Source organism: Coloeus monedula (assembly GCF_965178545.1).
Source record: "Coloeus monedula genome assembly, chromosome: 27".
In the NCBI taxonomy this organism is placed as follows: domain Eukaryota; kingdom Metazoa; phylum Chordata; class Aves; order Passeriformes; family Corvidae; genus Coloeus; species Coloeus monedula.
Window position 1 is genome coordinate 5,102,415 of NC_138807.1, and position 27,571 is coordinate 5,129,985.

At 54.8% G+C, this 27,571-nt stretch overlaps 2 protein-coding genes across 3 annotated transcripts; one reads left to right on the forward strand and one right to left on the reverse strand.

Moving 5' to 3' along the window:
• The first annotated feature begins 2,604 nt into the window (after nt 1-2,604).
• TMEM161A (transmembrane protein 161A) lies at nt 2,605-6,888 on the forward strand. The gene is made up of 12 exons (XM_082297984.1): nt 2,605-2,670; nt 3,162-3,265; nt 3,336-3,416; nt 3,586-3,683; nt 3,767-3,923; nt 4,155-4,306; nt 4,526-4,586; nt 4,700-4,843; nt 4,952-5,065; nt 5,412-5,586; nt 5,667-5,763; nt 6,255-6,888. Exons 1-12 carry the CDS (start codon nt 2,668-2,670, stop codon nt 6,509-6,511), a joined length of 1,443 nt encoding a protein of 480 aa, XP_082154110.1. The 5' UTR covers nt 2,605-2,667; the 3' UTR covers nt 6,512-6,888.
• A 2,113-nt stretch (nt 6,889-9,001) lies between these two features.
• SLC25A42 (solute carrier family 25 member 42) lies at nt 9,002-27,305 on the reverse strand. 2 transcript variants are annotated; one of them, XM_082297825.1, is made up of 9 exons: nt 27,242-27,305; nt 19,360-19,476; nt 17,823-17,934; nt 15,960-15,985; nt 15,055-15,221; nt 13,749-13,865; nt 13,227-13,378; nt 11,990-12,311; nt 9,002-11,779 (listed from the first exon to the last, which is right to left on the reverse strand). In XM_082297825.1, exons 2-9 carry the CDS (start codon nt 19,435-19,437, stop codon nt 11,743-11,745), a joined length of 1,011 nt encoding a protein of 336 aa, XP_082153951.1. In that variant the 5' UTR covers nt 19,438-19,476; nt 27,242-27,305; the 3' UTR covers nt 9,002-11,742. The 2 variants fall into 2 exon arrangements, with proteins under 2 accessions (XP_082153951.1, XP_082153952.1); XM_082297826.1 differs by lacking the exon at nt 27,242-27,305 and adding an exon at nt 27,122-27,234.
• Nucleotides 27,306-27,571: the final 266 nt, after the last annotated feature.

Sequence of the window (27,571 nt, forward strand, 5' to 3'; positions counted from 1 at the left end):
AGGACCTGGGAACTGGCTCTGATCCCTCTTTCCCGACTCCCTGGGGTGACCCTGATGGGGACAGGTGGGACAGGCTGGGGGACAAGGCCAGGTTGCTCCAGCTCCAACTGGTCCTGCTGGTTGCAAGCCTCATTCCAGCTTCAAAATTCCCGGTTTTTTCCGTCTTTTACCCGGATTTCAAGGCAAACCCAGAGCTCCAGCAGCGGCTGGGGACGGAGCACGGCAAAGTTCGGTGACTCCAGCTCTGTCCTCTCCACAGGGCGACAGCTCTAAAATCCCACCAAACCTTTCCGGGGATCAGCGATGAGCCGGGACAAACCTCGGGAAGGACATCCCGAAATTCCCAACCTCCCAATCCCTCCCACCACACGCTCGCCGCCGCCCAAATATTGAGCTCTACATTAAATTAGCAAGGGGAAAATAAATAAATAAATCAAGAAATCAATCAATAAATAAAATTAAAAAGGTCCGGGAGGGAAAGGCGAGCACGTCGGAGGGGAAGCGTGGCAGTTTGTTATGCTAACCGAGGGGGGCTCCGCTCGGGGGACAAGTCGGAGAGGTCTGAAGAGCAAGGAGTTCACAGGCCCTCTCCTTTTGTCATGCTAAAAGTGCAACACAGAAAATATATACAGGCAGCTGCTCAATGGAGCGTGAAATACGAGTGATTTCTCCGCCGGCCCCGGGTAATGCGATGCAGCCTCGGGACAATGCCCGGCCGCCGCCTTTGTGCGCCACGGGAAACTTTTATTTTATGTTTTTGGGGCGGTGGGGAGAGAAGAAACGGCCGCCGAGAGGGAGGTGGAGGTGGGAAGTCCCCTGAGCGCCTCGCGGTGTCCCCAGGATGAGCTGGGTTATGCCAGGATGGGCCGCGGCTCGGTGGTTGCGAAGTCACCCGGGAGGAAATGTCCCGTGTTGGGGACGTTTGGGGACGCGGCGAGCGGGGTGGGGAATGCGGACCCCGTGAATTTGGCCTCGGTGTCCCGCGGCGGCCGCTCCCTTTGCTGATGCTAATTGGGAGCGGTGTAAAATCAGCCCTCAAAGCGGCTTTTGTGTCCCCCGGGGGAGGCCGGCGGGGCTGGGGGTGCTCCGAGCATCCATCTTCTTCCACCTTTCCCTCGGTTTTCTTTTTCTTTTTTTGTGGCCCGGCCGAGCTGAAAGGGGCGCTGTGGGGGCTGAGAGGGTCCTGGGGCTCCGCATTCGTTCCAAGAGGGGCCGAGGTGCTGCTTTGGGCAGCCCTGGTGCAAAAACTGGGAGTCCCGCGGGGATTTTGGGCAGCCCAGGGCATGGAGACAGCGAAGGTGATGGAGCAGGCTGCTTCCCTGGACTCTGGCAGCCAGGACTGGGTCATTTTGGGGGAATTTGGGGGATTTTTGGTGTCGCATGCCATCGGCCGAGGGACTGCTCGCTCCTGGTGTGGGGGGCACACCGGGGGCTGCCCCGGAGGTGCGCGGGGAGGTGTTCTGGGGTGTCACCCCCCCAAAGCCGGGTACCCCAAGGCCTCGGGGGATGCTCCGGGCACGGGCGGAAGCGACATCTAGTGGGAAGAGCATCCCGTCGCCAGGGAGATCGATATCCATGGCAACCCCTCGGGAACAGCGCGCCCGCCTGGACCAGGGGCATCCAGCGGCGCCCGCAGAGCCCGCGGGGACCCCGGGATCGGCTGGAATGCTCGTAGATCCCGGCGGGATGTCGGTGCTGGCACCGGGATTTGGGTCCTGGCACCAGGATGTGGGTGGTGGCACCGGGATTTGGGGCCTGGTGCCAGGATTTGGGGCCTGGCACTGGGATGTGGCATCGTGGTGGGCACTGAACCAGGGCTCGGCCGGGCAGAACAGCGGGATAAAGCCAGGAAACGATCCCATTTATCCCATTTATCCCCCAAGGAAAACACGAGGAGAAGGACGCGGCGGGTGGGGTGGGTGCAGCTGGTCTCGTAGTGTCACCAGCAATGGAGGCACAGAAAAGATCCGTGATGTGGCACCTGGGGACACGGTTTGGTGGCAGAATCTGGGCTCTGTGGAGAGAGGAGCCTGTCCTGGAGCAGGGCAGGAGCGTGAGCAGGAAGGGGCAGCAGGGACAGCACCATGGACTGACCCCATTCCCTGTCCCCTTGTGCCACTGGGGGAAAGGAATGAGAGAATTTGGGAATGAAGTTAAGCTCCGGAAGAAGGGAGAGGTTGGGGGGGAAGCTGGTTTTAAGATTTCGCTTCATTCCGCATTATCCTGCTCTGCTTTGATTGGTAATAAATTAAATTAATTTCCTCGAGTGGGGTCTGGTTTGTCTGTGTGGGTCAGCTGAGGAGAGGGAGTGCTGGAGCTGCTTTGGTGGGTCCCTGGCGTTTCTCCGGGGTCAGCCCACGAAGGGGACGAGGGAAGACACGCGGATATGATTTATTATCGAGATTATCGAGATCGATATCCCGTGTGGGGCTGCGTGCCGGGCGCAGCCGGGACTCGAACCCGCGGCCCAGCCGCTCCCGGGAGGCCGCGCCCGCGGAACCGCGCGCCGCGCAGAGCCCGCCCCCCACCCGCATCCCGCTCTCCATTGGTCAATTAGCTGCCAATCAAAGCAAAAGCGGCCGCGGATTGGTTGTCTGGATGGGGCGTGCCCTCGGGGGCGTGGCCGCGGGCGGGCTTCCTGCGGCCGCCTTTGCGCTGACCCCCGGCATGGTGGGCGCGGGCCGGGGCCGGGCCGGGCCGGGGGCTTCTCACCGGGGGGTTCTGACCGGGAGGATGCGAGGGTCCGGCCCCGGAGAGGGCTCTGAGCGGGGGGTGCATGTCCAGGCTGCCCGGGGGGTGTGGGTCTAGGGGGTCCCAGCCCGGAGGGTCCCAGAGTTCGGCACGGCCGGGGGGTTCCCGGGGTGACCGTGGCCGAGGGGTCACTGCCCGGGGGTCCCATCCCGGGGCGTCTCTGGGGTGCGCATGGTCGGGAGGTTGCAGTCCGGGAAGTGCCAACTTTGGGGTCCCTGCCCGGGGGTCCCACGGTGACCGTGGCCAGGGGGTCACTGCCCGGGGCTGTGCCCGGCCGGAGGGTCCCTGCCCGGGGGATTCGCATCCGGGGTGTCCTCACCCGGGGGTCCCCCAGCAGGGGCAGGGCTGGGGGCAGTCCCCATGCCCCCCATCCCCGGGCCCTGGGGTGACCCCGCGATGTCCACACACAGGCGGTGATGGGGGTGCAGGTGGTGGTCACTCTGCTGGCCGCCAGCCTCATGCAGAAGATGGCCCCGCACTGCTCCTTCGCCCGCTGGCTGCTCTGCAATGGCAGGTACGGCTCTGTCCCTGTCCCCAGCGGGGCTCGGGGACCCCCAGCACCTCTGACCCCCCTCTCCCCGCAGCCTGTACCGCTACAAGCACCCCTCGGACGAGGAGCTCTGTGCCCTGGCCGGGAAGCAGCGCCCCAAGAGCAAGAGGGACAGGTCAGCCTGGGTCACCCCCACAGCCCCGGGGGGTGGGAGGGGCTGGGAGTGGGAAATATTTGAGGTTGGGGACAGTGGGAGTCACCCCAGAGTGCTGAGGGGTGCACCAGGGGTGTCACCCCACCACGGGGTGACAGAAGGGACAAGCCAGCTCTGGTTTTCACCGCAGAAAGATGAATGGGATGATGGAGGACAAACCCCTGTCCGTGCCCCGGGACATCAACCTCCAGCTGGACACCAGCCCCATCACCGCCGTGGACGCTCTGGGTAATGCCCTGTTCCCCCAGGACGCCACCCAGGCCCCCCCCGGGGTGTCCCCAGGGCGGTGACGTGTCCCCACGCCCCCCCAGTGCTGCGCTATTTCCTGGAGTACCAGTGGTTCGTGGATTTCGCTGTCTACGCCGGCGCCGTGTACGTCTTCAGCGAGGGCTACTTCTGCCTGGTCAGCCCCGCCAGGGAGACCAACCTCGGCGTGCTCTGGTGCCTGCTGACCATCGTCTTCTCTGTGTATCCTGATTTTCGGGGGGCCAGGCTGAAGAGGGAACCCCCCCCCCCCTTATTTTTCTTCCGCGCTGAGGCGTAAAACTGAATTCTACGGATTATTTCTGACGAGTTCTGAAGGTGCCCCGAAGAGGAGCTGGTGGTGGCTTCATGGTGGAGATGTTTAGGGGCCTCACCGGGGTTGGGGTGTCCCCTGGTGTGTCCCAAATTTCCTTGACAGCCTCCCCCAAACCCCAGCAAGGTTTTCTTCATGGTGATGCGGCATTATTTCCGCTCGGAGGAGGGCGGGGAGCGCTCCGTGTGCCTCACCTTCGCCTTCTTCTTCCTCCTCCTCGCCATGGTGGCCCTGGTGGTCCGTGAAGACTACCTGGAGTTCGGCCTCGAGGCTGGTGGGTGACAGGGACGGAGACAGGGAGCAGGGAGGTGACCCAATCATGGGGGTCACTCCCTACTCATTGGTCACCCCCTACTCCCAGGGGTCAGTCCCCACTCCCAGGGGTCATTCTGCACTCCCAGGGGTCATTCCCCTCATTGGTCACCCCCCACTCCCAGGGGTCACTCCCCACTTCCAGAGGTCACTCCCCACTCACAGCAGTCACTCCCAGCAGGGCTGGCCGGAGTCACCCATAACCTGGAGACCATCCTGAAGCCACGGGGCTGGGAGTGGACGTGAGTTGGCAACTGGGCAGGGAGGGAAATGGGGGAAAAACCCCTTTTTGGGGAGGATTTTAGGAAGTTTGAGGTGGGAACAACCCCCCACTGTCCCTCCTCTGTGTCCACAGGCTGCCCCTGGCTAAGCTGGGCTTCAAGCTGGGGCTGGTGGCCCTGTGCTCCTTCCTGGGAGCCCTCCTGACCTTCCCGGGGCTGCGCCTGGCCCAGACCCACCTGGACGCCCTCAGGATGGCAGCGGACAAGCCCCTGACCCAGTTGGGTGCCACTGGGGGACAGCGGGGACCCCCCGGCTGTGGGGGAGGTTTGGGCTGGGAGGGAAGGGGGCAGCGGGGGCTGTGGGGTCTCTGATGGTCCCCCCGCAGGGTCCTGCTGCACGTGGGGTTCGTGGCGCCCGTGCTGGTGGTGGTGATGTGGGTCAGACCCCTCTCCCGGGATTTCCTGCTCCAGGCCCCGCTGGGCAAGCGGACGGTGCAGATGTGAGTGGGACATCTGGGGGGACACTGGGGCACGGGGGTCTCCCATCCCCCAGTGACCCCCTGTGACCCCCTGTGACCCCCTATGTCCTCCCCAGTAACCCCTGTGACAATGTCCCCACAATAACCCCCAATGACCCCCCACATCCCCTTGTAATGACCCCCCCAATGACCCCTGTGACCCTCCATGACCTTCAGTGACCCCTGTGGCACTCAATGCCCCCCCAATGTCCCCTAATAACCCCCCCAATGACCCCCACGCCCCCCACTCCCCCTGTCCCCCGTGTCCCCTCTGGAGCAGGGGGGGTTCCTGTCCCCCAGCCCTGTCCCAGCCCCTGCTCTGTCCCAGCCTTTCCGACTCCTCCTTCGACACCGCCCGGCTCTGGGCCATCGTGGTGCTGTCCCTGCTGCGCCTGCTGGGGACACGCCACCACCTCCAGGCCTACCTGGGGCTGGCCGAGCGCTGGGTGCAGCGGATGAGGAAGGAAGCCGGGCGCATCCCGGCGCTGGAGATCCAGCAGAAGGTCGGGATTGGGGCTGGGATCGGGGCGTGGCTCCCCCCATCCCGCGGGGCCCCTGCTGAGCGTTCCCGGAATTCCCGCAGATCACCAGGATCTACTGCTACGTGTCTGTGGTGAGCCTGCAGTACCTGGGGCCCATCATCCTCACCCTGCACTGCGTCCTGCTGCTGAAAACACTGGGTGAGGAAGGGGGTCGGCAATTTGGTGGGGTTTGGGAAGGGCAGGATGAGCCTGGAGGTCACCGGGAAGCCACCAGCACCCAAATTGTCCCCACCTGTCACGGACTCAGAGATGCCTGCAGCTCCTCTCGAGGGGCAGCTCCGATCTCTGGGAGCAGGGACAGGGTCCAGGGAGCAGCTGGAGCTGTGTCAGGGATTTGGGATGGAGAGCAGGGAAAGGTTCTTCCCCCAGAGGGTGCTGGGCACTGCCCGGGGAATGGGCACGGCTCCGAGGCTGCCAGAGCTCCAGGAGCATTGGGACAACACCCTCAGGGACAGGGTGGGATTGTTGGGGTGTCTGTGCAGGGCCAGGAGCTGCATTCCACGACCCTTTGGGTCCCCTCCAGCTCAGGACATTCCATGGTTCTGTTCCATGATTCTGTTCCATGGGACTCTGCCACCAGCAGGGCTGGGGCACAGAGACCCCCCAGACCTGTCCCCTCTGTCTCACAGGTCACCACTCCTGGGGGCTGTACCCCGAATCCCCCCCCGTGTCCCCGGCAGCGCCGGTGGCCCCGCCACGCCCCGAGGGTGACGCCGGTGAGGACGTGCACGCGGTGGTGCAGGAGATCTCGGGGGTCCTGGGCTGCATCTTCACCCCCCCCTTCTTCCGAGGACTCTTCTCCTTCCTCACCTGGTGGGTGGCCGCCTGCCAGGTGGTCACCAGCCTCTTCGGCCTCTACTTCCACCAGTACCTGGCAGCGTCCTGACTGGGAGGGACTGGGATGTGCTGGTCAGAGCCCGGCTGCTGGTCCCTCGCTGCTGCCTCAGCTGGCTGTCCCACTTTGAGGACACTCGTGGGGACATCGGTGCCACCAGGATGGGTTTTGTGGCCGGGTCTGTCACTGCTGTGCCTGCTCTTGTCCTTCCAGCCCCTCATGGGGACACTCCAGTGCTGCTTTTTCCTGGAGGGCAGCAGCTCCTGGTGCGCTGGGGACATGGTGGGGACATCCGGCAGTGGCACCTGGACTCGCCAGCACAGACTTTGGGGTGTTCTCAGCTGAGGCTGCGGGGGTTTTTGTAGGGTCTCTGCACCTGGGCTTCACCCCCGCCCGTGCTCCGTGTGACTCCTCAGGCCCAGCAGCCTCGGGGGTGGCTGCTTCACAATAAAGAAGTGACACCAGAGTCCTTGTCACCCAAAAGCTGCACTCGGTGTCCCCAAAGCCCCCTCCCCCCGAGCAGCTGCTTTAAGCATCCCCCTGGAGGAGGAGACCTCAGCTCACCCCACTGGTGCCTGTCCCTGGGGTCACCCCGGCGCTGGTGACACCGGCGGTGGCTGCGGGGGGGGACGGGGCCCCTCGTCCCTCTGAGCCGAGCTGTTCCACGTGGTGGGTGCATGAAACAGGATTAGCAGGTCTGGGCTGCTCGGAGAAAGGGAGAGGGGCTCTGATCCTATTTGATAGCCTTGTAATGGTCTTAATTCCCTCTCGCCGAGGGCCGGGAGGAGGCAGGAGCCCTGGGCCCGGTGTTAACTGGGCTAATCCAGCCTCCTCCTCCTGCTGCTGCTTCCCGGGAATCCTCGCCGTGGACATTTGCGGAAAAAAAAAAAAAAAAAAAAAAAAGGGGGGGGGGGGGGGAGAAATTCCCATTTTGGGAATCCAAAGCTCAGCCCGGGTCTAGCGGTGCTGCCGCGAGAGAAGGGTGGGAAGGCGCCGGGAGGGAGCGATTCCCGCAGGATTGGGATGCGGAGGGACCTGTCCCAGCAGCCGGGGCCATCCCATTAAGAGCCGGTCCCGCCGCCTTGATGGCTCATTTATCTGATTTTCCCGGAGGAGGCCGCCGGGGGCGGCGGGCCGGTTGCTAAGGCCGGAGTCAGACACGCAGACGGAGCCTCCCCGGGGAGCTGCCCAGACGGGTGACCCTCCCCGGCGGGGACAATGACAGATCGAGCAGCCGGCAGCGGCAGACACCGCCGCAGGCAGCGAGGGAACCATTCCCAGCCCGTTTTCCGGGATGGTTTTCACTCTGGAGTTCGGTTTTCTGCCGAGGATGGGGCGGGCTGGGAGAGGGGGGCAGAGAGGTTTTGTTGTTCCAGATCCTGGTGGGATCTGGCACCTTGGGAAGAACCCAAGGGTGGCCCTGGAGCTTTTCCTTCGTCCCTGGCAGGGAGGGAAGCAAGGAATCCTTTCCCACTCCGCTTCCATCCCAAGTGAGATCCCCCGGAGCTGTTCCTGCTTGGAGCAGAGGGAATTTTGGAGCAAAAGCGATTCCCAAACCCAGGGAATTCCCTCATCCAGCAGGCTCACCTGGTCCAGGGAACAGGGACCAGTTCTGCCCCAGGATTCCAGCCAGGTTTAAACCAAGACTGAGCCTCCGGGTCTTGATTTCCCTCCGGATACAACCGGGAACAGCCATGGGATGCAGGGAGGTGACTCTGGGACCTGTCCCTGCTGTGACCTCCCTGTCACCCCCACCCCGGGCCTGGAATGCGGCTGGAATCCCCCCAAAACCGGGGGTCCCCAAGCTGGGGGAAGGCACCAGGCCGTGCCTAAGCCGACAGTGCCACCTGCTGCCACCGCACACCCAGGCTGGGGACAGGGACAGCTCAGCCCTGGAACCGTCCCCAGAGCTCCTTCCCTTCCTTTGGGATTCTCTCGACTTCCCAGCAAAGCCCTGAGCCGCAGGACAGGAGATTGGTGTGGTCAAGGGGGCACAACTCCCCAAAAAACTCCTCATAACCACCAAAAAAAACCACTCAAAACCCTCAAAAAAACCCCTAAGCCCCCCAAAAATCCCCTCACAACCCCCTCAAAAAAACCCTCATAACCCCCCAAAAAACCCTCAAAATCCCCTCCAAAAATCTCCTCATAACCCCTCAAAAAACCCCTCACAACCCCTCAAAAACCCCCTCAAAAATCAGCTCATAACCCCTCAAAAAACCCCTCACAACCCCTCAAAAACCCCCTCAAAAATCAGCTCATAACCCCTCAAAAAACCCCTCACACCCCCTCAAAAACCCCCTCAAAAATCAGCTCATAACCCCTCAAAAAACCCCTCACACCCCCTCAAAAACCCCCTCAAAAATCAGCTCATAACCCCTCAAAAAACCCCTCATAACCACCCAAAAAACCCCTCACGACCCCCAAAATAACCCTCAAAACCCCTCAAAAATTTCCTCACAAACCTTCAAAAACCCCTCAAAAATCCCCCCCAGGGTGTTCCAGGCCTCAGAACAGGAGCCACCCGTGGCGAGCCGGAAAGTCAATCATATTTTTTATTAAATATACATCCTCTCTTGGCACAAATCTTAAAATATATAAACATTATATAACAAAGTGTCTTCACTGCAATAAAATAGAACTCCAGATCCAAGAAAAGCCGTCAAAATCGACACACGCACACGCATCGATGGTGAGGACACAAAAAGGCAATCAACAGTGTTTGTGCTAATTAATAAATGCATAGACCACACAGGCAGTGACCAGTGCTGGGACACCCTGCAGCTCATGGCATTTTTGGGGAGAAAAGAGGGAGAAAGAAAAGAGGGAGAAAGAAGAGGGAGGAATCAACCCCTACAAGGTACAAAGTGAAGATGCCAAACCAGACAAGGAGCTCAAGAAACTTCCTCAAACCATCCCATGGTGCCTGAAATTCCTGGAGCATGCAGGCTGTGAGGGGAAAACGTGGTTTGGGCTGTTTGGGCGTCGCTAAAAAGCTGCAATTTTGACATTTTTTTGGACCTGGTTTTCTCGAAGTGCCAGTGCGGGGCTCAAGGTGCAGGAAGAAGCAGGGGGAGGGAGAGGAAAAGAAAAGAAAAAGCACAAATTTGGTGGTGATGCGTTAAGGATCTGTGAGGAAGGTGAGTGGGAAATCAAATTAGAGAGGAATAAAATGCAAAATGAGGGAATTGCAGGGAAGGAAAAAAAGGAGAACGTTCCTGTTTTGTTTCCTTTGTCAGGGCTCTTCCTGGCCAGCACACCTCAGAAAAAGATCTGGAACGTGTCTGAATCCATGGGGGGAAGGAGAGAAGGGAAGACTCCATTTCCCCTCTTCTACATTCAAATTAGACGGAAAAAAAAGAGAAAAAAAGGGGAAAAAAAGCTTTTTCAACCAACCCAAAGCAGCAACACACTCTGAGAAACAAAAGCACCAAAACCATCACAGGCTGAATTCAAAGATCTGCCTCTGCACAAACACCCAGCCTGCAAAACTTGGGGGAAAATTGGCTGAAACTCCACTGAATTTAAATCAGGTGCAGCTGCTAATTAGGGAACAACTTCTCTTAGCCTGGCAAGGTGGGAATGGCAGGGTGAACACACAGGACCTGCTGGCGCTCCTGGAACTGCCAGGGAATTCCTCTGGATCAGGACAAGAGCAGGATAATCGGCTTCTCCATTGGAGAAAAGAAATCAGGGCTCTCACACGGGGCTGAACAAAGGGAAAGCAGAGCTGAGCCTTTTCCAGCAGCCAAAAAACCCCCACAGAATTCGTGGACATCACCTCCCCAAACCCCACAGATCTTTAATTCCCAGGTAAATCAGGGAGTGTGTCCCAGTGGAAACCACCCCTGCTGGGCTCGGGGGCAGAATTCCCGAGGTTAATCCCAGTTCCAGGCTGCCCCATCCCAGCTCTGGGAATAATTTGTGTGTCAACACTTCAGTGCTGGCTCTGTGCCATTCCCACATTCCCTGGGATTGATTCCTAAGGAAATATTTGGCATCAGGAGCAGGTTTGTGCTCCAAAGAACGAGTGCAAAGACAAAAGAAAGGAGAAGGCTGCTCCTATCCCCTTGTGCAATTCCCTCCATTCCCATTAATCCCATCCGGCTACAACAGCCAAAATATGAAACAACCAGGAAAGGACAGGATTTAAATTAAATCTTTTTATCTTTTTATACATTATGGACTCTCTGGGAAAGGGATTTTTCACCTTGGTTTGTGTCATGTGATCATCAGAGGAGTCAGAAATCTGCTCTGCACTCCAAATTTAACACAGGGATGGATCATCCCCAACCCCCCCCGCCAAAAATCTCCATTTCCCTGAAAACTGATTTGAAACACAAACACCAAGAGGTTCTTCTCGTTGTCAAATTCCAGCTGGAAGTGATTGGCACAGTAGGGTCAATGCCATGGTGCCCAAGGAAGGGTTAAATCCCAAGAGGAATTTTAGGGATTAAAAAGCTGAGGGGATGAGTTAACGAACAGAGGTGACACAACCTACACAGCAGGTACCAAAAAGGACAACCAGGATGTCCAGGAGCAGGGCCAGGAGCTGGGATCAGCTCCCAGGGACAGCTGTTTTTTGGGACAGCCCAGGCTGCAGCAGGATTTGTTCTCACACGGTGCATAGAGCAGCGATAATACTGAATAAAACAAATGGGATGTGAAGGCTGTAACACCTCCTTCCTCAGTGCATCCACACCACCCCTGGAAAACGCTGCCTCTCCAGGGTACAACAGCACAGAAGGAAAACACAAACGCAGCTGGGGCAGAGCCAGGTTGGGAATCCAGGCACAGCCCTTGCTCGGCGACACTGACAACACACGCAGGAGAATTTCGTTCATAAAGGGCTCGGGACTCCCCTCCCCTGCTGCCTCCAGTCTTTGGTAATCTCAGAGGGACACCACAAACGAGGGACAGTGATGCAGCTCAACACAAAAATGAGAAAATTAACGGAAAAAAAGGCAACATTCCCAGCCAGAGAGAACATTCAGCTTTCGGAACAAGCGCAGTGTCCTGGGCCTGCCCTGCCCTGCCTTCACAGGCCAGAGGAATCTGGAATTCCCTACAGACTACACTGGAATATTGCACTTGGCAGACTGCCTCCAGCTACCCCACGGAGCTACAGAACTGCCACTTCCCAGATCCAGGGGTTCACTGCCGGCAGCTCCGAGCCCCCTCTGTCACCATCCACCGCTTCCATCTGCCCGCCGAGAGCCAGGTGAGGAGCCAGGAGCAGCACAGGTGGGGTGGGGAGGCTCCACTCCTGGGGGCAGAGTCCATCAGAAGGGTGAGGCAGCTGCTTTGGAGGACTCAGCTCTGCAGGATGGGGAATTTTTGCTTAGGGAACAGTTAGCTTCAGGTCAAGGCTTCCAAATTAGAAAGAGGGGGGAAAAAAAAAAAAAATCCAGGAACAACAGGAAAAAAAACCCACCAAACCCAACAAGATGGGCGACTTCTCAGCTGCAGGAGCACGTGAGAGGCCAGGGAATTAATTGCTCTTTCTACATGTGGGGATGAAGCCACTACCTCTCCAGGCCGGAGCCGTGCTGCAGTTTCCGGAGCAGGATCTGTGTCAGGTCGAAGGTGGTGAAGCTGATCCCCACGGCGATGGGGCCCTTGACCCAGTTCATGCTGAGCCCTTTGTACAGGCCCCTGATGAGTCCCTCCTCCCTGACGATCTCCTGCATGGTGAGCAGGATGGAGCTGTAGGTGTGGCCCAGCACGCCGGCCGTCTGCATGCGGCGCCGCACCACGTCCAGCGGGTACGAGGCCGACTGCCCGATGAGGCCGGCGCACGCCCCGAACAGCAGCCGCTCCGGGGGCGAGGGCTGCGCCTTCCCGCTGTGCTCTGAGGGACAGAGAGGGGCACAGAGGTGGGAACTCCTTGGAATTAACACATAATTAAGGGTGAGCGGGTGTAGAGCCGGAGGTTTTGTTCCACAGGTTGCGCTGCCCGAGTTGGAGCTCGCGAGGTTTTGTTGCCCGAGTTTTATTCCTGAGGTTTTGCTGCCCAAGCTTTGCTCCCCAGGTTGCACTCCCAAGTAAAATCGTTAGAAATGGTCCCAAAATCACTAGAAAAGGTCCCCAAATCACAAGGGAATATCCCAAAATCACTGAAGGTCCCCAAATCACTACATATGGTCTCAAAATCACTAGATATGGTCCCCAAATCACTAGATATGGTCTCAAAATTACTACAAAAGGTCCCCAAATCACTAGATATGGTCCCCAAAATCACTAGATATGGTCCCCAAATCCCAAGGGAATATCCCAAAATCACTGAAGGTCCCCAAATCACTAGATATGGTCCCAAAATCACTACAAAAGGTCCCCAAAATCACTACAAAAGGTCCCCAAATCACTAGATATGGTCCCAAAATTACTACAAAAGGTCCCCAAATCACTAGATATGGTCCCCAAATCACTAGATATGGTCCCCAAAATCACTAGATATGGTCCCCAAAATCACTAGAAATGGTCCCCAGAAACAAAGCCCTGAAAGATGTCCCATTTACTGACACATCACAGGTATGGCTCCCGAGTTTTTGCTCCCAACCTGGTGCATGGACCAACTCCTTCTCCACCTGGGAATCCCACCTTGTTCCTCCACAGGACAGGCACAGCCTTCCTGTAGCTTTCCCTGCTCATCATCCAGAGCTGGACAGACTCCAGAGCGTTGCTTTTCCCGAGGAAAAGCACCCTGACCCCTCCATCTAAACCCCTGGAGCTGGCCCCAAAACCTGCAGCATTTGCCCCGATTTACCTGCGTGGACTTTCTTCAGCGTCTCGTAGGTGAAGAAGCTGAGGCCGGCGTAGGGGATGACCCCCAGGATGGTCGGGGTGAAGCCCCTGTACAAGGTTTTCAGCCCCTCCTCCCGGGATATCCGGATGAAGACGTGGACAATGCTGCTGTACCTGGCGTGGGGACAACGGGGAAAGCAGACCTGCGCTGGTGAGCGGCTGGGATATTCTTCCTGATGGATTAACTGTTAATTAATTCGGCTCTGAGCTCATCAGGCAGCTCAGAGGGGATTTCACCCGAGGGAGCAGCTCTCCCACAGCCCTGCTGTGCTGTCTCTTGGATCTTCCCGGATCCAGCCGGCCTCCTAAACTGGTCTCCCAGTATCCATCTCCTCCCACATTCACGCCTCTGCTCACTGAATCACTGCTCAGACCCCAGGGCTTTATTCCACCAAAGGCTCCCAGCAAGAAGTGACCCAGAAAATGGGAATAAAGCCACGTGACCTTATTAAAACCCTAAAAAAGTTGTGCATGTGGCACTTACATCTCCTTGGGTGTGACAGCCATGCGGGCACGGACCATGTCCAGGGGGTAGGTGACCATGGCAGCCGTGGTGCCAGCCAGGGAGCCGGCAATGAAGCGAGGGAAAGGCGTCAGCGCCCTGAAGTGAGGGGAGAGAAGAGACCAAACGTCACCTGCAGCTGCAAATCCCACCCGGCTGCTGGGAATGGCTCTGCTCTGCCTGCTCCCCACTCCCTGCCCTGCCTGCTGGGCTTTCCCAGCCATCCCACAGGGAAAATCCATGGGGAGAAGAGGCTCCGGGTGAGGCTGGAGCCTGCTGCTTCTCCTGCTCTTTGTTTTGCCTGTCCATTGCTGGTGCTGGGAATTGCTCGTTCCACGTCCGGGCCACTTCTTGCTCACGCCTGGACACAACAGGGTTGTGTCCTCACAAAATCTGCTCTTCCCTTGGCCCCTAAAACCCCATCCCAAGAGCAGCTGGCACTCGGAGCTGCCCCCCCAGAGCTTCCACCTTGGAGCTTCCATCTTGAAGCTTCCCCATCAGAGCTTCCATCTCACAGCTTCCCCCTCGAGCTTCCCCTCACAGCTTCCACCTCAAAGCTTCCCCTCACAGCTTCCATCTTGGAGCTTCCCCCTCACAGCTTCCCCTTGGAGCTTTCACCTCAGAGCTTCCCCGTGGAGCCTCCATCTCACAGCTTCCCCCTCGAGCTTCCCCTCACAGCTTCCACCTCGGAGCTTCTCCCTCACAGCTTCCATCTTGGAGCTTCCACCTCAGAGCTTCCCCTCACAGCTTCCACCTCAAAGCTTCCCCTTCACAGCTTCCATCTTGGAGCTTTCACCTCAGAGCTTCCCTGTGGAGCTTCCATCTCACAGCTTCCCCCTCAAGCTTCCCCTCACAGCTTCCCCTTGGAGCTTTCACCTCAGAGCTTCCCCGTGGAGCTTCCATCTCACAGCTTCCCCCTCAAGCTTCCACCTCACAGCTTCCCCCTCACAGCTTCCACCTTGGAGCTTTCACCTCAGAGCTTCTCCCTCACAGCTTCCACCTTGGAGCTTCCACCTCAGAGCTTCCCCTCACAGCTTCCACCTCAGAGCTTCCCCTTGGAGCTTCCATCTTGGAGCTTCCCCCTTGAGCTTCCCAGTAAAGCTCCCCCCTCACAGCTTCCATCTTGGAGCTTCCCCTCACAGCTTCCCCTTGGAGCTTCCACCTCAGAGCTTCCCCCTCACAGCTTCCATCTTGGAGCCTCCCCCTCACAGCTTCCCCCCTCCAGCCTCTGCTCCACCCTCCAGGATCCAAGGATCCCAGCAGGATCCTGAGCCCTGCCGCCTCTTACTTTCCCTGGAATCCGTAGTAATTCCCCAGGATCTGTTTGTACTCCTCGTGGGCGCAGAACTGGATGGCGGCGTAGGGGATCACCCGGACCATGGTGGCGGAATTCCCTCTCCAGAGGCTCCAGAAGCCCTCGTTGAGGTAGGTGCGATAAATCAGCCTGTACGCTTCCTGCAGGGATAAATCAGCCCGTGAGCTTCCTGCAGGGAACAGGGCAAGGGTCAGGCAGGGACACAGGGATAACGGGAATGCAGGGGAAGGAGGTGACCCCACAGCTTAACCTCTCCCAGTCCCCCATTCCCAGGGAGCTGATGTGGCAATCCCGGATCCTCTGGGGAGGCTCCATCGCATCCATGTCAAAGCCAAAGGCAGGGAGAAGGTTTTAGATCCCAGCCTGCCTTGTTTTCCCTCTGAGGGAAGGCACAGTTTGCACAAAACCCCTTCCCAAACCCAAATTCATCTCCTCAGGGCTGGGCAGGAACATTTAGATTGCACACACACGGGCGTGGCACACGGGGAAAAGCTGGAATTCACGGGGAAAAACCACTCAGAAAGCCACGAGAGCGATCAGCTCCCGGATTTAATTCCCTATAAATGCTGGAATGACTCCTGTGTGGTTGGGGGAAGCAAACAAGCACTAGAAATGGTCCCAAAATCACCAGGAAAGGTCCCAAAAACCCAAAGCCCTGAGTGATGTCACATTTATTGTCGTGTCACAGGTCCAACGTGGAGTTTGAACCCCCTCAATAACCACTGTCCTAATTAATCCTATAATTAACAACACCATTCCCAGTCTTTCCCTCTGTGTTTTCACAGAATGCTGCTGATAAATCCCCAAAAAAGTGAAATAAAGGCCAACAAAAGATTAATCAAACACTTCAGGGCAACAGCAGACAGACATCACCTCACCTTGGCAGAAAATCTTTTTGAAGACACTAAAAAGAAAAAAAAAAAGAACATGAGGGCTTGCAAGACATAAAAATAAATATTTGATCCATGAATCCCTAAATAAACTACACAGGTGTTTTGGCTGAAGGGATAAAAATAGAAGGAAAAGAATGAATGCAAGAGGAAACAGAGATTCTTTATTATAAAGGCTTTCCACTGGTAAATGCTCCCATAATTTAGCACAAAAGCCCATTTTTTTTCCCCCACTGCCTGTTAGGAAAATTCAGTTTGTGTGGAATAAATGAATAAATAAAAAAAAATTTTAATTAAGGAAAAACATCAAAACTGCACCGTTCACTTATTTTTCAGAGCATTTCCATGCCCAGATCCCAGCCTAATTCCAGAATCCAGCGAGGAGCAAGCGAAGCTCCACGCAAGAGCAGCTCCATGCGAGCAAAACTCAAATGAACTCCCTGTTTTTTTCCTTCCCTTGCATCCATCCAAAGTGACAGCACCTCCTTATCCGTGGAATCCACGAGGCCTCGGGAAGCAGGATTTGTTTGGCAGCTCTGCTTTGCAGTAGGGAAGGGAAAACCCTGCCTGGAAACCTCTAATGAAATGTGGCTCCAATTAAGGGGCTGCTGCAGCTTCCTCCTCGCTCATCTGAGACCTGGGAGCCTCTCGAGTGTATCCAACAATCCCATGCAAATCCATTTTCCCCACTGCTGCTCCTCTGTGCAACTCAACATTTTTATTTGGATTTTTTTTTTTTTTTTTTTAAGGAATAAAACCACCGCCGCTGGTTATTGAGGTGGTTTTATTCCTTTAAAAGGTTTTCTCCCTCTGCCACAGGGAAATTTACTGCGGGATGGTTTGGGTTGGGAAAACTCATCCAGTTCCATCCCTCTGCCATGGATATTTTCCACTATCTCAGGCTGCTCCAAGCCCCATTCCCCAGTTTTTAATTCAAGGGATCACTTTGATGATCCAGAGGTGCTTTCCTTCTTCACAAGACAGGGAATAAAACCCTTTAAGACAGCAAGAACCCAAAAAATCCATCAGATCCCAAGAAATTGCTCCAATTGGAACATTTTAATCCCATCCTTTCCAGCCACTTGGATGGGCCAAAGCAAACAGGGATTTTTAGGAATGTGGCCTGTCCAAACTCCAGGCAATTCCCTCGGTCAGCTGCTGGCTCACCCCAGCTCTGTGGCTTCCCTCTCATCCTTGCTCCTGATATTTCCAGCCTGAGATGAACCAGGGTTTGTGTTTTTGGTGGGAAAACCCAAAAATTCTGGTCCAAGTGGCAATCCCAGCGCAGGATTTATTTGGCTCCCTGATCCATATCCCAGCAATTCCAGAGCTCCTTGCTCTGCCCGGAATGAAAATCATGTGAGTGAAAATCAATTCTAAATTAAATGTCAGCCAGGGATTAGATGGAGCCCCATTCAGTTAATCCAGGACGTCACCAGATTTAAAATTCTTGGCTTTCCCCAACGTCCAATGAATTAAAGGCCTGTGCTGCTCCCTTTGGGATAAGTGGTGGAGCTGACAGTCCCTGCACTGCAAAAGATCCCAAAATCCCCAAATCCTGCTAAACACACGGAAATTCTCTATTCCAATCAGAGGAATTTCCTTTTCTGCTACAATTTAGGGGTTCCAGAAGACACACACCCAGGGAGGCAGCAGCTCCAGTGCCTTTTGCCTCCCAATTTTGGGGAGAGTTGACACAATTTGGGCATCCAGCCTTCAGCAGGGAACTCCCACAGCCCAATTCTCTCTTCCCAGTGTCTCCACATCTCCTCACACTCCTGGAAAACGAGCTGGATGAGCAGATCAGAAGCTCAAAGTATAAACAATTCAGGAAAAGCCCACGGGACTCACCTTGGAACATGATTTTTGTCCTGTCCAGAGGAGCCACTGCAGTTTTAGCCACAGCCCCAGCCAGAGCCCCAGACATCAGGGAGTTCAGCACTTTCTTCTTCTCCTGGTTATCCTGGAAAAAGCATGGGATAAGTGGGACAAAGGCAACCCCACAAGGAATAATATTTCACCTTTGCTGCAGCTTTCACCCCGTGGCCAGGATTTGGGTTAAAATGTTTCACTAGGTTTCTAGCACAGTGAATTCCCGGTTGGATCATGAGGAAAAATTCCAAGAATTCCTCATGCATGTGCTGTTTTTTCCCTATTATTTCTCTTTTTTCTCCCTCCCCATGGACAGAAGGGAAGTTTCTGGAAGAGAAGCACCCAAGCCCTATTCCCACATCATTTCCAAGCTCCTGAGGATAAAACCAGGCAGTTTCCCCCCTCTGATGGGTGAAATGGGAGGGATTTTATTCTTGGCATTCCTGCCACAGCTCAGATTTACAAAATCAGCATTTTTCTCCCACAGAGAGCAAATAAATGCCACAAAATCCAACCCCGTGGAGGTTCTGGAGTGAGGACAAGTCCAGGCTTGATGTGTGAACTTTTGACACTTTGTGGACGAGAGGAGTTAACATCTCCCTTGTTTTCAGGAGGTTTCCCAACTCCAAAGTTAATGTTTATGGCCAAAACCCCTGGATCAGCTCAATTCCCCCTCCCAAGCTGTGCCTTGGTGCAAGGGCAGCCAAGCAAAGGTGAACTTCAGCCCCAGATTTAGGCGAAACCAGAGCAAGGTTCGGCATCACCTCCTTTTCCAGAGATTCCAACGAGCCTGGGAGCAGGGGAACATGGATTGATGGCCCTGGTGCAGCTCTGCCACTTAACCCCGGGCACAGAAGTGCCCTGCCTGTCAGCTGGGAATGCCCAACCTCTTCCCAAGGGGATGGGAATGCTTGGATCTGCTCAGAGGGGCACATTCCATGGATTACACAAGCACTGCGGCTTTTAGGAGTCCAGAGCTCAAATCCCAGACTGGTTTGGGTTGGAAGGACTTAAAACTCATCCCATTCCATGGGCAGGGACACCTTCCACCATCCCAGGTTGCTCCAACCTGGCCTGGGACACTTCCAGGGGATGAGGCAGCCACGGCTTCTCTGGGAATTCCATCCCAGCCCCTCCCCACCCTCACAGGGAGGAATTCCATCTCAATATCCCATCCAACCCTGCCCCCTCTGCCAGTTTGAATCCATTCCCTGTGTCCTGTCCCTCCATCCCTTGTCCAAAGTCTCTCTCCACGTTTCTCGTGGCTCCTTCAGGCACTGCAAGGTCACAATTAGGTCACCCTGGAGCTTTTCCAGGCTGGACAATCCCAATTTTCCCAGGCTTTCCCCACAGCAGAGCTGCTCCATCCCTCTGAGCATCCTGGTGCCTCCTCTGGACTCGCTCCAACAGCTCCACATCCTTCTGGATGCAGAATTCCAGATGGGATCTCACCTGAGTGGGGCAGAATTCCCTCCCTGGAGCTGCTTTGGATTCCCAGCCCAGCTCCTGCTCTCACCTCTGCCGGAATTCGGGCCGTGACGGGCTCCACATCCCTCTGGAATTCCACTGGACCTTCTCTCACACCATTACCCATACCAGTCACGCTTCCACGGGGGCAGAAGAGCTACAGCTCCTAAATGGAAGCCAAAACCAAAGGAAAAAGTGTCAAAAGGTGGAAATATCCAGGTGATAAAGCACAGGGAGGGGGTGTGACCCACTCCCAGGGCCATTTTCAGTAGGAAAACCCTCTCTCAATTCCCAGAAAAGGGGCATTTCCAGGATCCTGGTGCCATTTCCTTCCTTTAAGGTGTAAATGTATTTTTTGGGGGGGAGGTACTTTGGTGCCAGATAAAAACTGTGCCATTCATATCCACGCTTCTCACCCCACAAGGAACTCAGCTGCAATAAAACACCAAAATATCCATAATTTCCAGGGAAAAGCAGCAGATCCTGCCTTGCCCTTTCCCAAAGAGAATTTTGATGGCTCCTTGGGACTGCTGAGCAACGAGATACTGGAGAAGGAAGGTGAAAATTTAAAACCCTCTGGAAAAGGGGGAAAAAATAGTCCCAGGAGCAAGTCCCCAAAGCCTGCCATGAGCAAGTGGAGGTTATTTTTGGGAAGAGAGGGATCCAGTGCCTCACACGTGCCACAAAGGCCATTCTGGGATTTGATCTGGTGGTTTCAGGACTCCCTTTCCTCCCAGAGTGGTGGAAGGGGGTGGCTTGCACAGGTTTTTCCTGCTCTGAGATGTCCCAAACCCACCCCACGAGACGAAAGGTCAGCCTGACCTTGGCTGCAGCACGTGGATGAAGGAATAATTCTACTTAAACAGAATAATTCACTTTTTTTAGCCTTTCACGCTGCAGCTTTTTCAGCCTGGAAGATTCAGAACTGGAATCGCTGCCGTGAAAACCCCGAGGTGGCACCGGGAGGTGGCCCTGGAGCTGCTCACAAAGGGGCTGTGCAACGACAGAAATCGCTTTTCCAAGCCACAAAGCTGCTCCAACAGCCCCATTTTGGAAGGTTCCTCTCAAGGAACGTGCCCTTAGGAGAAGAGAATTCCTGAATTCGGGCAGCTCTTGCCTCCAGCAGTTCCTTCCCTCCTGCTCCCTCCGATGCCTGCGAAACCTTGGGTACAACATTTCGCTTTACTTGGAAAAAAAAGCCTCATTCCCAGCCTCTTTTTCCCCCTTTTTTTAACAATCTCAGGTACTTTATGCCTGTCAGCACCTTTCAGACTTGCTGACCTACTTTTTTTCCCCTCATAAATTAGTGCCAGCCCTCATTTCCCAGGCCTGGCTTGCAGCAGATTTTGAACACAACGCGGAGATGGCTCAGCCTTGGCTGAACTCGGGCGTGACCAATTTGGGATGGAGGAGCCTCATCCTCGCTCCAGAGGGGGACAAACACACCTGGGGATCTTTAATCATCACAGAATTCTGGGATGGTTTGGGTTGGGAAGAAGTTTTAGGATCATCTCATCCCACCCCACACCTTCCACCATCCTCAGGTTGCTCCAACCCGGCCTTGGGCACTTCCAGGGATGGGGAGGCCACAGCTTCTCTGGGAATTCCATCCCAAATTCCTTCCCAGTATCCCACCTATCCCTGCCCTGTGTCAGTTTGAAGCCATTCCCCCCTTGTCCTGGCACTCCAGGCCCTTGGAAATCACCTCTCTCCATCTTTTTTGTTGTCCCCTCCAGGTCCTCAAGGCCCCAATTCAGTCACCCCAAAACTTCTCCTCACTTCCCAGAGCTTTGGGAAGACACAAATCCACGGATTCCCAACTCCTGAGGGTGTTTTGGAGACTCAGGGAGGGATAACTCCAGGTTTTCATGGGACAGAACACCTGACATGACCTGAACAGCACCACCAGAAAAGTTCCCTCACGTCAGAGCGAGCGAACAGAAACTCCCACAAGGATCAAGAGCAGAGATGATCCATAATTATTTTGCACTTGAAGAACACAGTTAATTATTTCTAATTACTACCTGCAGTCATTTCCTTCCCTTCTCATTCCCCCTCATCTCACAGGCCTGGAAAAATGCATTGTAAAATTCCCTTTCAGTCAAAGCATGAAGGAAATCACAGGTGGAGATATTATCCCTCCCCTGCCTGGAATAAAGGAATGTAGGTCACAATATCAGATTTATCTCTGCTAAAAATAACCCTCGTTCCCCCCCAAAAATAGAAATTGTGCTAAAGGGCTTGGCAATGCAAAATGCAACTTTCTTTCAAAATATAATTTTGAAAGACTATTGAGAAAGAGAAGCCTGGAAGGAAATTTGTCAAATTAAAGTGATTTTATTAAGGCTGGACTTATTTCTGCATAAAGATGAGATTCATTTACTCCACAATATTCCCTTTTATCCTACCCAGACACATCCCTTTTTTATTTTTAGTGCCCACTGCCCTGAGCCTACAAACACCTGTTTATATGCTCAGTTTTACACATCAAATCTGCCCTGAACATGCTGAGGCTCAAATGTAAAAATAGCATTTATTTATTATTTATATTCCCCTTTGCTCGCCTCAAAGCTGGATTTTATTTTGGACTCGGGCTGGATTCTGATGTCAGGGGGTTATTTTGACCAATAATTCACACTGGAGCCACAGACAACAAAGATTATCTTAAAATTTAGCACAAATTTCAAGTTTGGCCATTAAAAACCAGCCATTATTTTGCATCTCCATCAACCTGACTTGCTTATTAAGTAACCCAGCAAAAGCCACGAGGAGCAGCTGGATATTTGTGTTAAATCCCTGTATTTTGGATCTCTCCCCACACGGTCATTCCTTGTGTTTACAAAGCCAGAAAAAAAACCCAAACCCAAAACCAAGCTGGGGATTAAATGTGTTTTTTTCCTAACCCACTCCTGGGTTATTTTTATAGGAGTTACACAAGTCCCTGTCACACATCTGGATCCTGAACTCCTCAGGGCTGCAGAGCAAAGCATTCCCTGAGGAATAAAGAGGGAAAATCGCTGGAAAAGGCGAGTTTGGGAGTTAAGGGTTGATGAGTAACGTGGAACTCGGCCACGGATTAAAGATTATTCCCCAAGATGGGAAAATAGGGAAGCTCCTTCTCTGGCATAGCTGAAATTAATTAAAATCATTAATTGTTCAGCAAAAGGGCCAATGAGTTCCAGGGAGCAGCATCTCAAATAAGAAATAAACACAAATTGGGATGGGAGTAATTAAAAACAAAGCAAAATTAAAAGAACTCAAAATGATGCTGAAGGTTTGGGGGATTATCCAGCAATTTTATAATTCCAAATTAAATTTTAATGGAAAAGTTTGGCTTCACAACCTGCCTGCAATTCCTCTTTTCTGTATTTTGCCAGCTCTGCTTTCCCAGGGCAGATCAACAGCAAATTCCAGCAGGAAGAAGAGACCCAAAATGTGGGGGAAAAGGCAGAATTGGAGGATTTTTAAGGCCTTTCCAACCCAAACCATTCCAGGATTCCAGGAAAGGAGGCTGGAGCCAGGTGGGGGTCGGGCTCTGCTCCCAGGCCACAAGGGACAGGACAAGAGGGAACAGCCTCAGCTTGTGCCAGGGGAGGTTTAGGTTGGATTTTAGGGAAAATTTCTTCATGGAAAAGGTTGGCAGGGCAGTGGTGGAGTCCCCATTCCTGGAGGGATTTAACAGCAGTGGGGATGTGGCACTTGGTGACATGGACTTGATCCTAAAGGTCTTTTCCCACCTGAAAAAATCATGTTTTTCAGGAATCAGGGATGTTCTGTGGAATTCAGACCTGTCCCAAACCCCTGGGAGCTCTGAAAGAATTCCCATTCTCCTGCCCCCAGCAGGGACAGACAAGCTGCAAAGCAAACAGCCCCTATTTGCTGAGAAATATTTGCTTTTTTCCCTGGACAACCCCAGCAGGAATTATGAAAAATAGTTTGGAGGAGCACAGGAACAGCCCAGACAGGGAATAGCAAAGCTGGGACTTGACACCCACAAAATTCAGTGTATTCAAAGATAAACAGAAGGAATTTAGTCTGAGGAGAGAAGAGATGGAGAGAGAAACGTAAAGGACTTTTTAATTCCGTAACTGGGAATTCCAACAAGAAAATTCCACTGACACAGATGTGGATGAAGCCACAATTCCAATTTAACTGGGGTAAAATCCCTTTTACAGCTCCACTCACACTCACCAGCTCCCCTCAGTTCTCCTCCCTCCTTTGCCTTTATGATGCCATTAACGGCGCTGATGAAAGCACGGGATGAAATTAGGAAGGAACAAAACCCAGGGAAGCTCCTGCAGGAATTTTCACCCCTCTCCCGGGCAGGCTGAGGTGCCCCAGCAGCCGGGGAAGTTGCTCCTGTTTGGTTCCCTTCAATCATTGCTCAGCTCAGCACTCGAGGCTGACAGAGGGGGAGATGTGCTAAGAGCTGCGATCACTGCAGCCTCGGAGCAAAAGCAGCCCGGAAAATCACTGGAAATCACGGGGAAAAAAAGGGCTGGAATGCTCAGAATGGGATGAACTCTCCCCTTGAGGTCCCTCTCTGCCTTCCAGTTTGATTAGGCTGTTAAAAATCAACCCTGCGGCCCCAGCTCTCCCCAGTCACTTCCACCTCGCTGCACACAAATCCCACCCCAAGGCATGAGCTGGGAACAGTCCAGGGCTCTTTCTCCCTCCAAGGCCTGGCCAGGAAGTGTTAGGACTATTTGAAGGAATCATTGCCTAAAAGAATCCCTAAATTACAATATCTGGAAGAGTTTAAGTTTTTTATGTGCTCCCTTTGCTGTCAAATACAAATAAAAGCTGTTCCTGCCTCCCTCCCTGATGGAACTCAGGCCCCCCAATAAAACTGAGGCTAAAAATCCCAATTTCTGGCGTGGTTTTAGAGGCTTTGCCCTGAATTAGGGCCACTGGGAAATGGTTAAAGCCCACAGCTCAGCTCCCAGAGGCAGCTGATTATTCCAAGTGAGCTGGAGGGAGCTGGGAAGGAACAGAGGGAATCTTGGCAAGGGAAAACAGAGCTCCATTCTTCAGCTGCTTTGCTGGGAACACCTCAGCTGTGTTGGCCACGGCCACAAACCGAAGACCAGCTCTTATCTGCAAGACAGAAAGCAGCTTTATCTCAGGGAGGGCACAGCTCCTCGAGCAGGGGCCTCTCCACGCGCCAGGGAACAATTCCCGTCCTTCAGAAGGAAAAGCGACCCCAAAAGCCCTCCCCGAGCTCAAAAGTTGTTTCTCCGAGGAAATATCCTAAAGAAATGGCAATAAAATATTCTAAACTCATGCTTTCCCCATCAGCAGGTCCTGCATGCACCGGCCTGGATGTCACCAAAGCCACACAGGAGGTCCCCAAAAAGACAAATCCCAGCACAGAGGGATTTTTTATTTTTTTTTGCCATGGGATTATCTGGAATAGAAGCAGCCCTCAGTCCATACAACTTTGCCAGGAACTACTTCAGCACATAATGAGTAATTACAATAACTGCTCTAAACCTCCCCCCCCCTCCACCCCCAGCAGTTTAAATTGCCTCTAAAAACAAAAGAAAAAAAGGAAAAGGAAGAATTCAAACCTTCCATGGTGAAGCAGAACGAGCCACAAGTGTGCCAAGGAAGTGCCATTTCCTCAGGGAAATGCTTTCCACCCTGCCTGGAGCCTTGCCCACCCCACTGCTCCCTCTGCATTCATTTTGGTAGGGTTCACAGTTAACCATCGCCTCTGCTTGGCCAGAATGCTGCAGATTTCCACTAAATTTGATTATTTTCTGGTAAGCCAGGCCTTACAGCACCAACACAGCACCCAGAGCTTCATCTCTGACTGTGCAGCAACAAGGAGAAGTGGATTTAAAGCACAACTAAAGCACAGAACTCCTCCAAGGCTCATTTATTTGGCGACCTTGAGGGAGTTGTTTGCATTGCAGTTCACCTTTCCACTCAAGGCTAACCAGAACATCCTTTCCCAAGGATTTCCTTCACCAGGAATCCTTCTGCATGCCCTGGAAAACCCAGGCAGCACTGCAGAGTGAAGAATTGGTATCATTTTCACACAGAAAAGGGACAAACCGGAATGAATCTTCCTCCAAGTAGCAGCAAAGTGACTCAAAACCAAATTATTCCTGGTTCTTGAGGTTTTTTTTTTTTTCCTAATAGCAAACCTGTCTGACCTGTACCAAGCCCATCACTCAGGGCTGTGGTTTGAGTTTTCAGCAACCTCCTGAAGGCAGGTTTGACACACCAAACGCACCTGGAACCTGTGCAAGGCAGGGCAGAGGCTGCAGATCAAGCAAAGTGAAATTCTTGCAGCTCCTGGGGTTGCCAAGGGCCCAAATTCTCTTGTCTGGAGCAGCCACTGGGGCCAGAGGACTCCTGCCAAAATCCAACACCCAGGACAGCCCCAGTCCCCCCCTTTCCTCAGCATCTGTGGTCCTAAACAATCATTTGGACTTGCAGGGGGACACAAAAATAAACGTTGAGTATCCAGAGCTCTGTAAAGATGCTCAGAGGGGCCTGGAATCCAGCCCTGGTGTTTCACCCACTCAGTGCCACGATTATTTTTAAATTCCTTTACCCACAAGTTGTTGGTGTGATTAAACCAACCCTCACTGCAGCCTCTCCTTTCTCAGCTGTTTTTTCTCCTCTGCTCCAACCTGGAGTCGCTTAAAACCCAGGATGTTTCCAAAACACTCCAAAATCCACCTAAACCACAGAAAAACACGGGAAGAGCAGCCAAACCTCCACACACAGCACTAAATGTGATGCAGGAGAACCCAAAGCAAAGCGACAGCAGCTTCCAAACCCACTCCGAATCATCAGCCAGCAGGGAAAAAACACCATCAACACACACAAACACAACCCTGACGCCTCCAGCCTCGAGGGGAGCCCAGGTTTAAGGTCAGCAGCACCGACTGCTCGGCTGGAACAGCCAGTTCCATGTTCACACACGGCAGGGAAGGTGGAACAGCCTTTATTGACCCTGCACAGGCATTTCCAGCAGTTTCCATCTGTCTTTTCACATTATAACTCAAAGCCAAGCCAAGAGGCTCCTTTCATCCCCACCTTTGAGGGCAAAGCAGGGAGTTCACCCCTGCTCTGCAAGTTTTTGCTTCTGCTGAGGTGGGAGAGGCAGAAGACACGGAGAGATCTGTGTTCAACACCTTCTGTGCCCCCTGGGATCTGTCCCTCAGCACAAAAACACCACTCCGCCTTATTTTCAGCTTCTCACCGATTGGAACAAACAAGACAAAAATCACATCTCGCGTTAGGAGCCGCACATTTGGATCGGGAAGGGAGCAGGAGCCTGACGTGCCCGGCACAGCCACCGGGAGACACCGGGGTTGGCAGGGCAGGAAATGGGGCAGTGGGACAGGCTGGAAAGGTGGCAGGGCAGGGTCAGAGGGGGGTGGCAAGGTGGGAGCAGGGCAGGCAGGAAAAGTGGGGTAAACAGGGGCTGGAAAGGCAGGGAAAACAGGCAGAGAACACCAAGAAACAGGGAAAACAGGCAAGGAAAGCAGACAGGGAAGGCAGAGCAGACAGGGAAGAAGGCAGCGCAGGCAGAGAGCGCAGCCCGCACCCTCCCGCACCCAGCCCGGGCACTGCGGGCCGGGCCTCCCGCGCGGTGCCGCAGCCCGCGGCGAGCGCGGCCAAGGCCGGCGCTGCTCCCCCGCAGCTCAGCCAGGCCCCCGGCGGGTCCCGCCGCCGCACCGAACTCCCGGGCTAACCGGACCGACCGCGACACGCGGGCGGCCGCGTCAGAGCCCCGCGGACCGGGCCGGGCTGGCACGGGGTGACCCCACGGGAGGCCGCGGCAATGTCACCTGGCGCCTCACGCCGCCACAGCGACGCAACGCCGCCCGGGCCTCGGCCACAGCGATGGAACCGCGGGGCCGCGTCAGCGCCCGCGGCGGGGCCGGTCCGGGTCGGTGCCGCGCACTCACCGGCTCCGCTCCGCGTCCGCCCCGGCCGCGTCCGCCGCCGCCAGGCCGCCCCCGCTGCGCCGCGGGAGGCGGGGCCCGCCCCGGGGCGCGGCCAATCGGCACGGCGGGGGCAGGACCGCGCGCGGAGATTGGCTGCGCGGTTAGGATTGACGGCGGAGGCGACCAATCGGAATCGGCAGGGGGCGGGGCAAGAGCGAGGGGCGGGGCTTCGCAGCGGCGCGGGGCGGAGCGCTCGGTGCAGGGGCGGGGAGCGGCCGGGGCTGCCCGGGGATCCCAAACCGGGAGCGCCCAGAGATTCCGCCCGGCTCCGCTGTCCAGCACGCCCCCGGT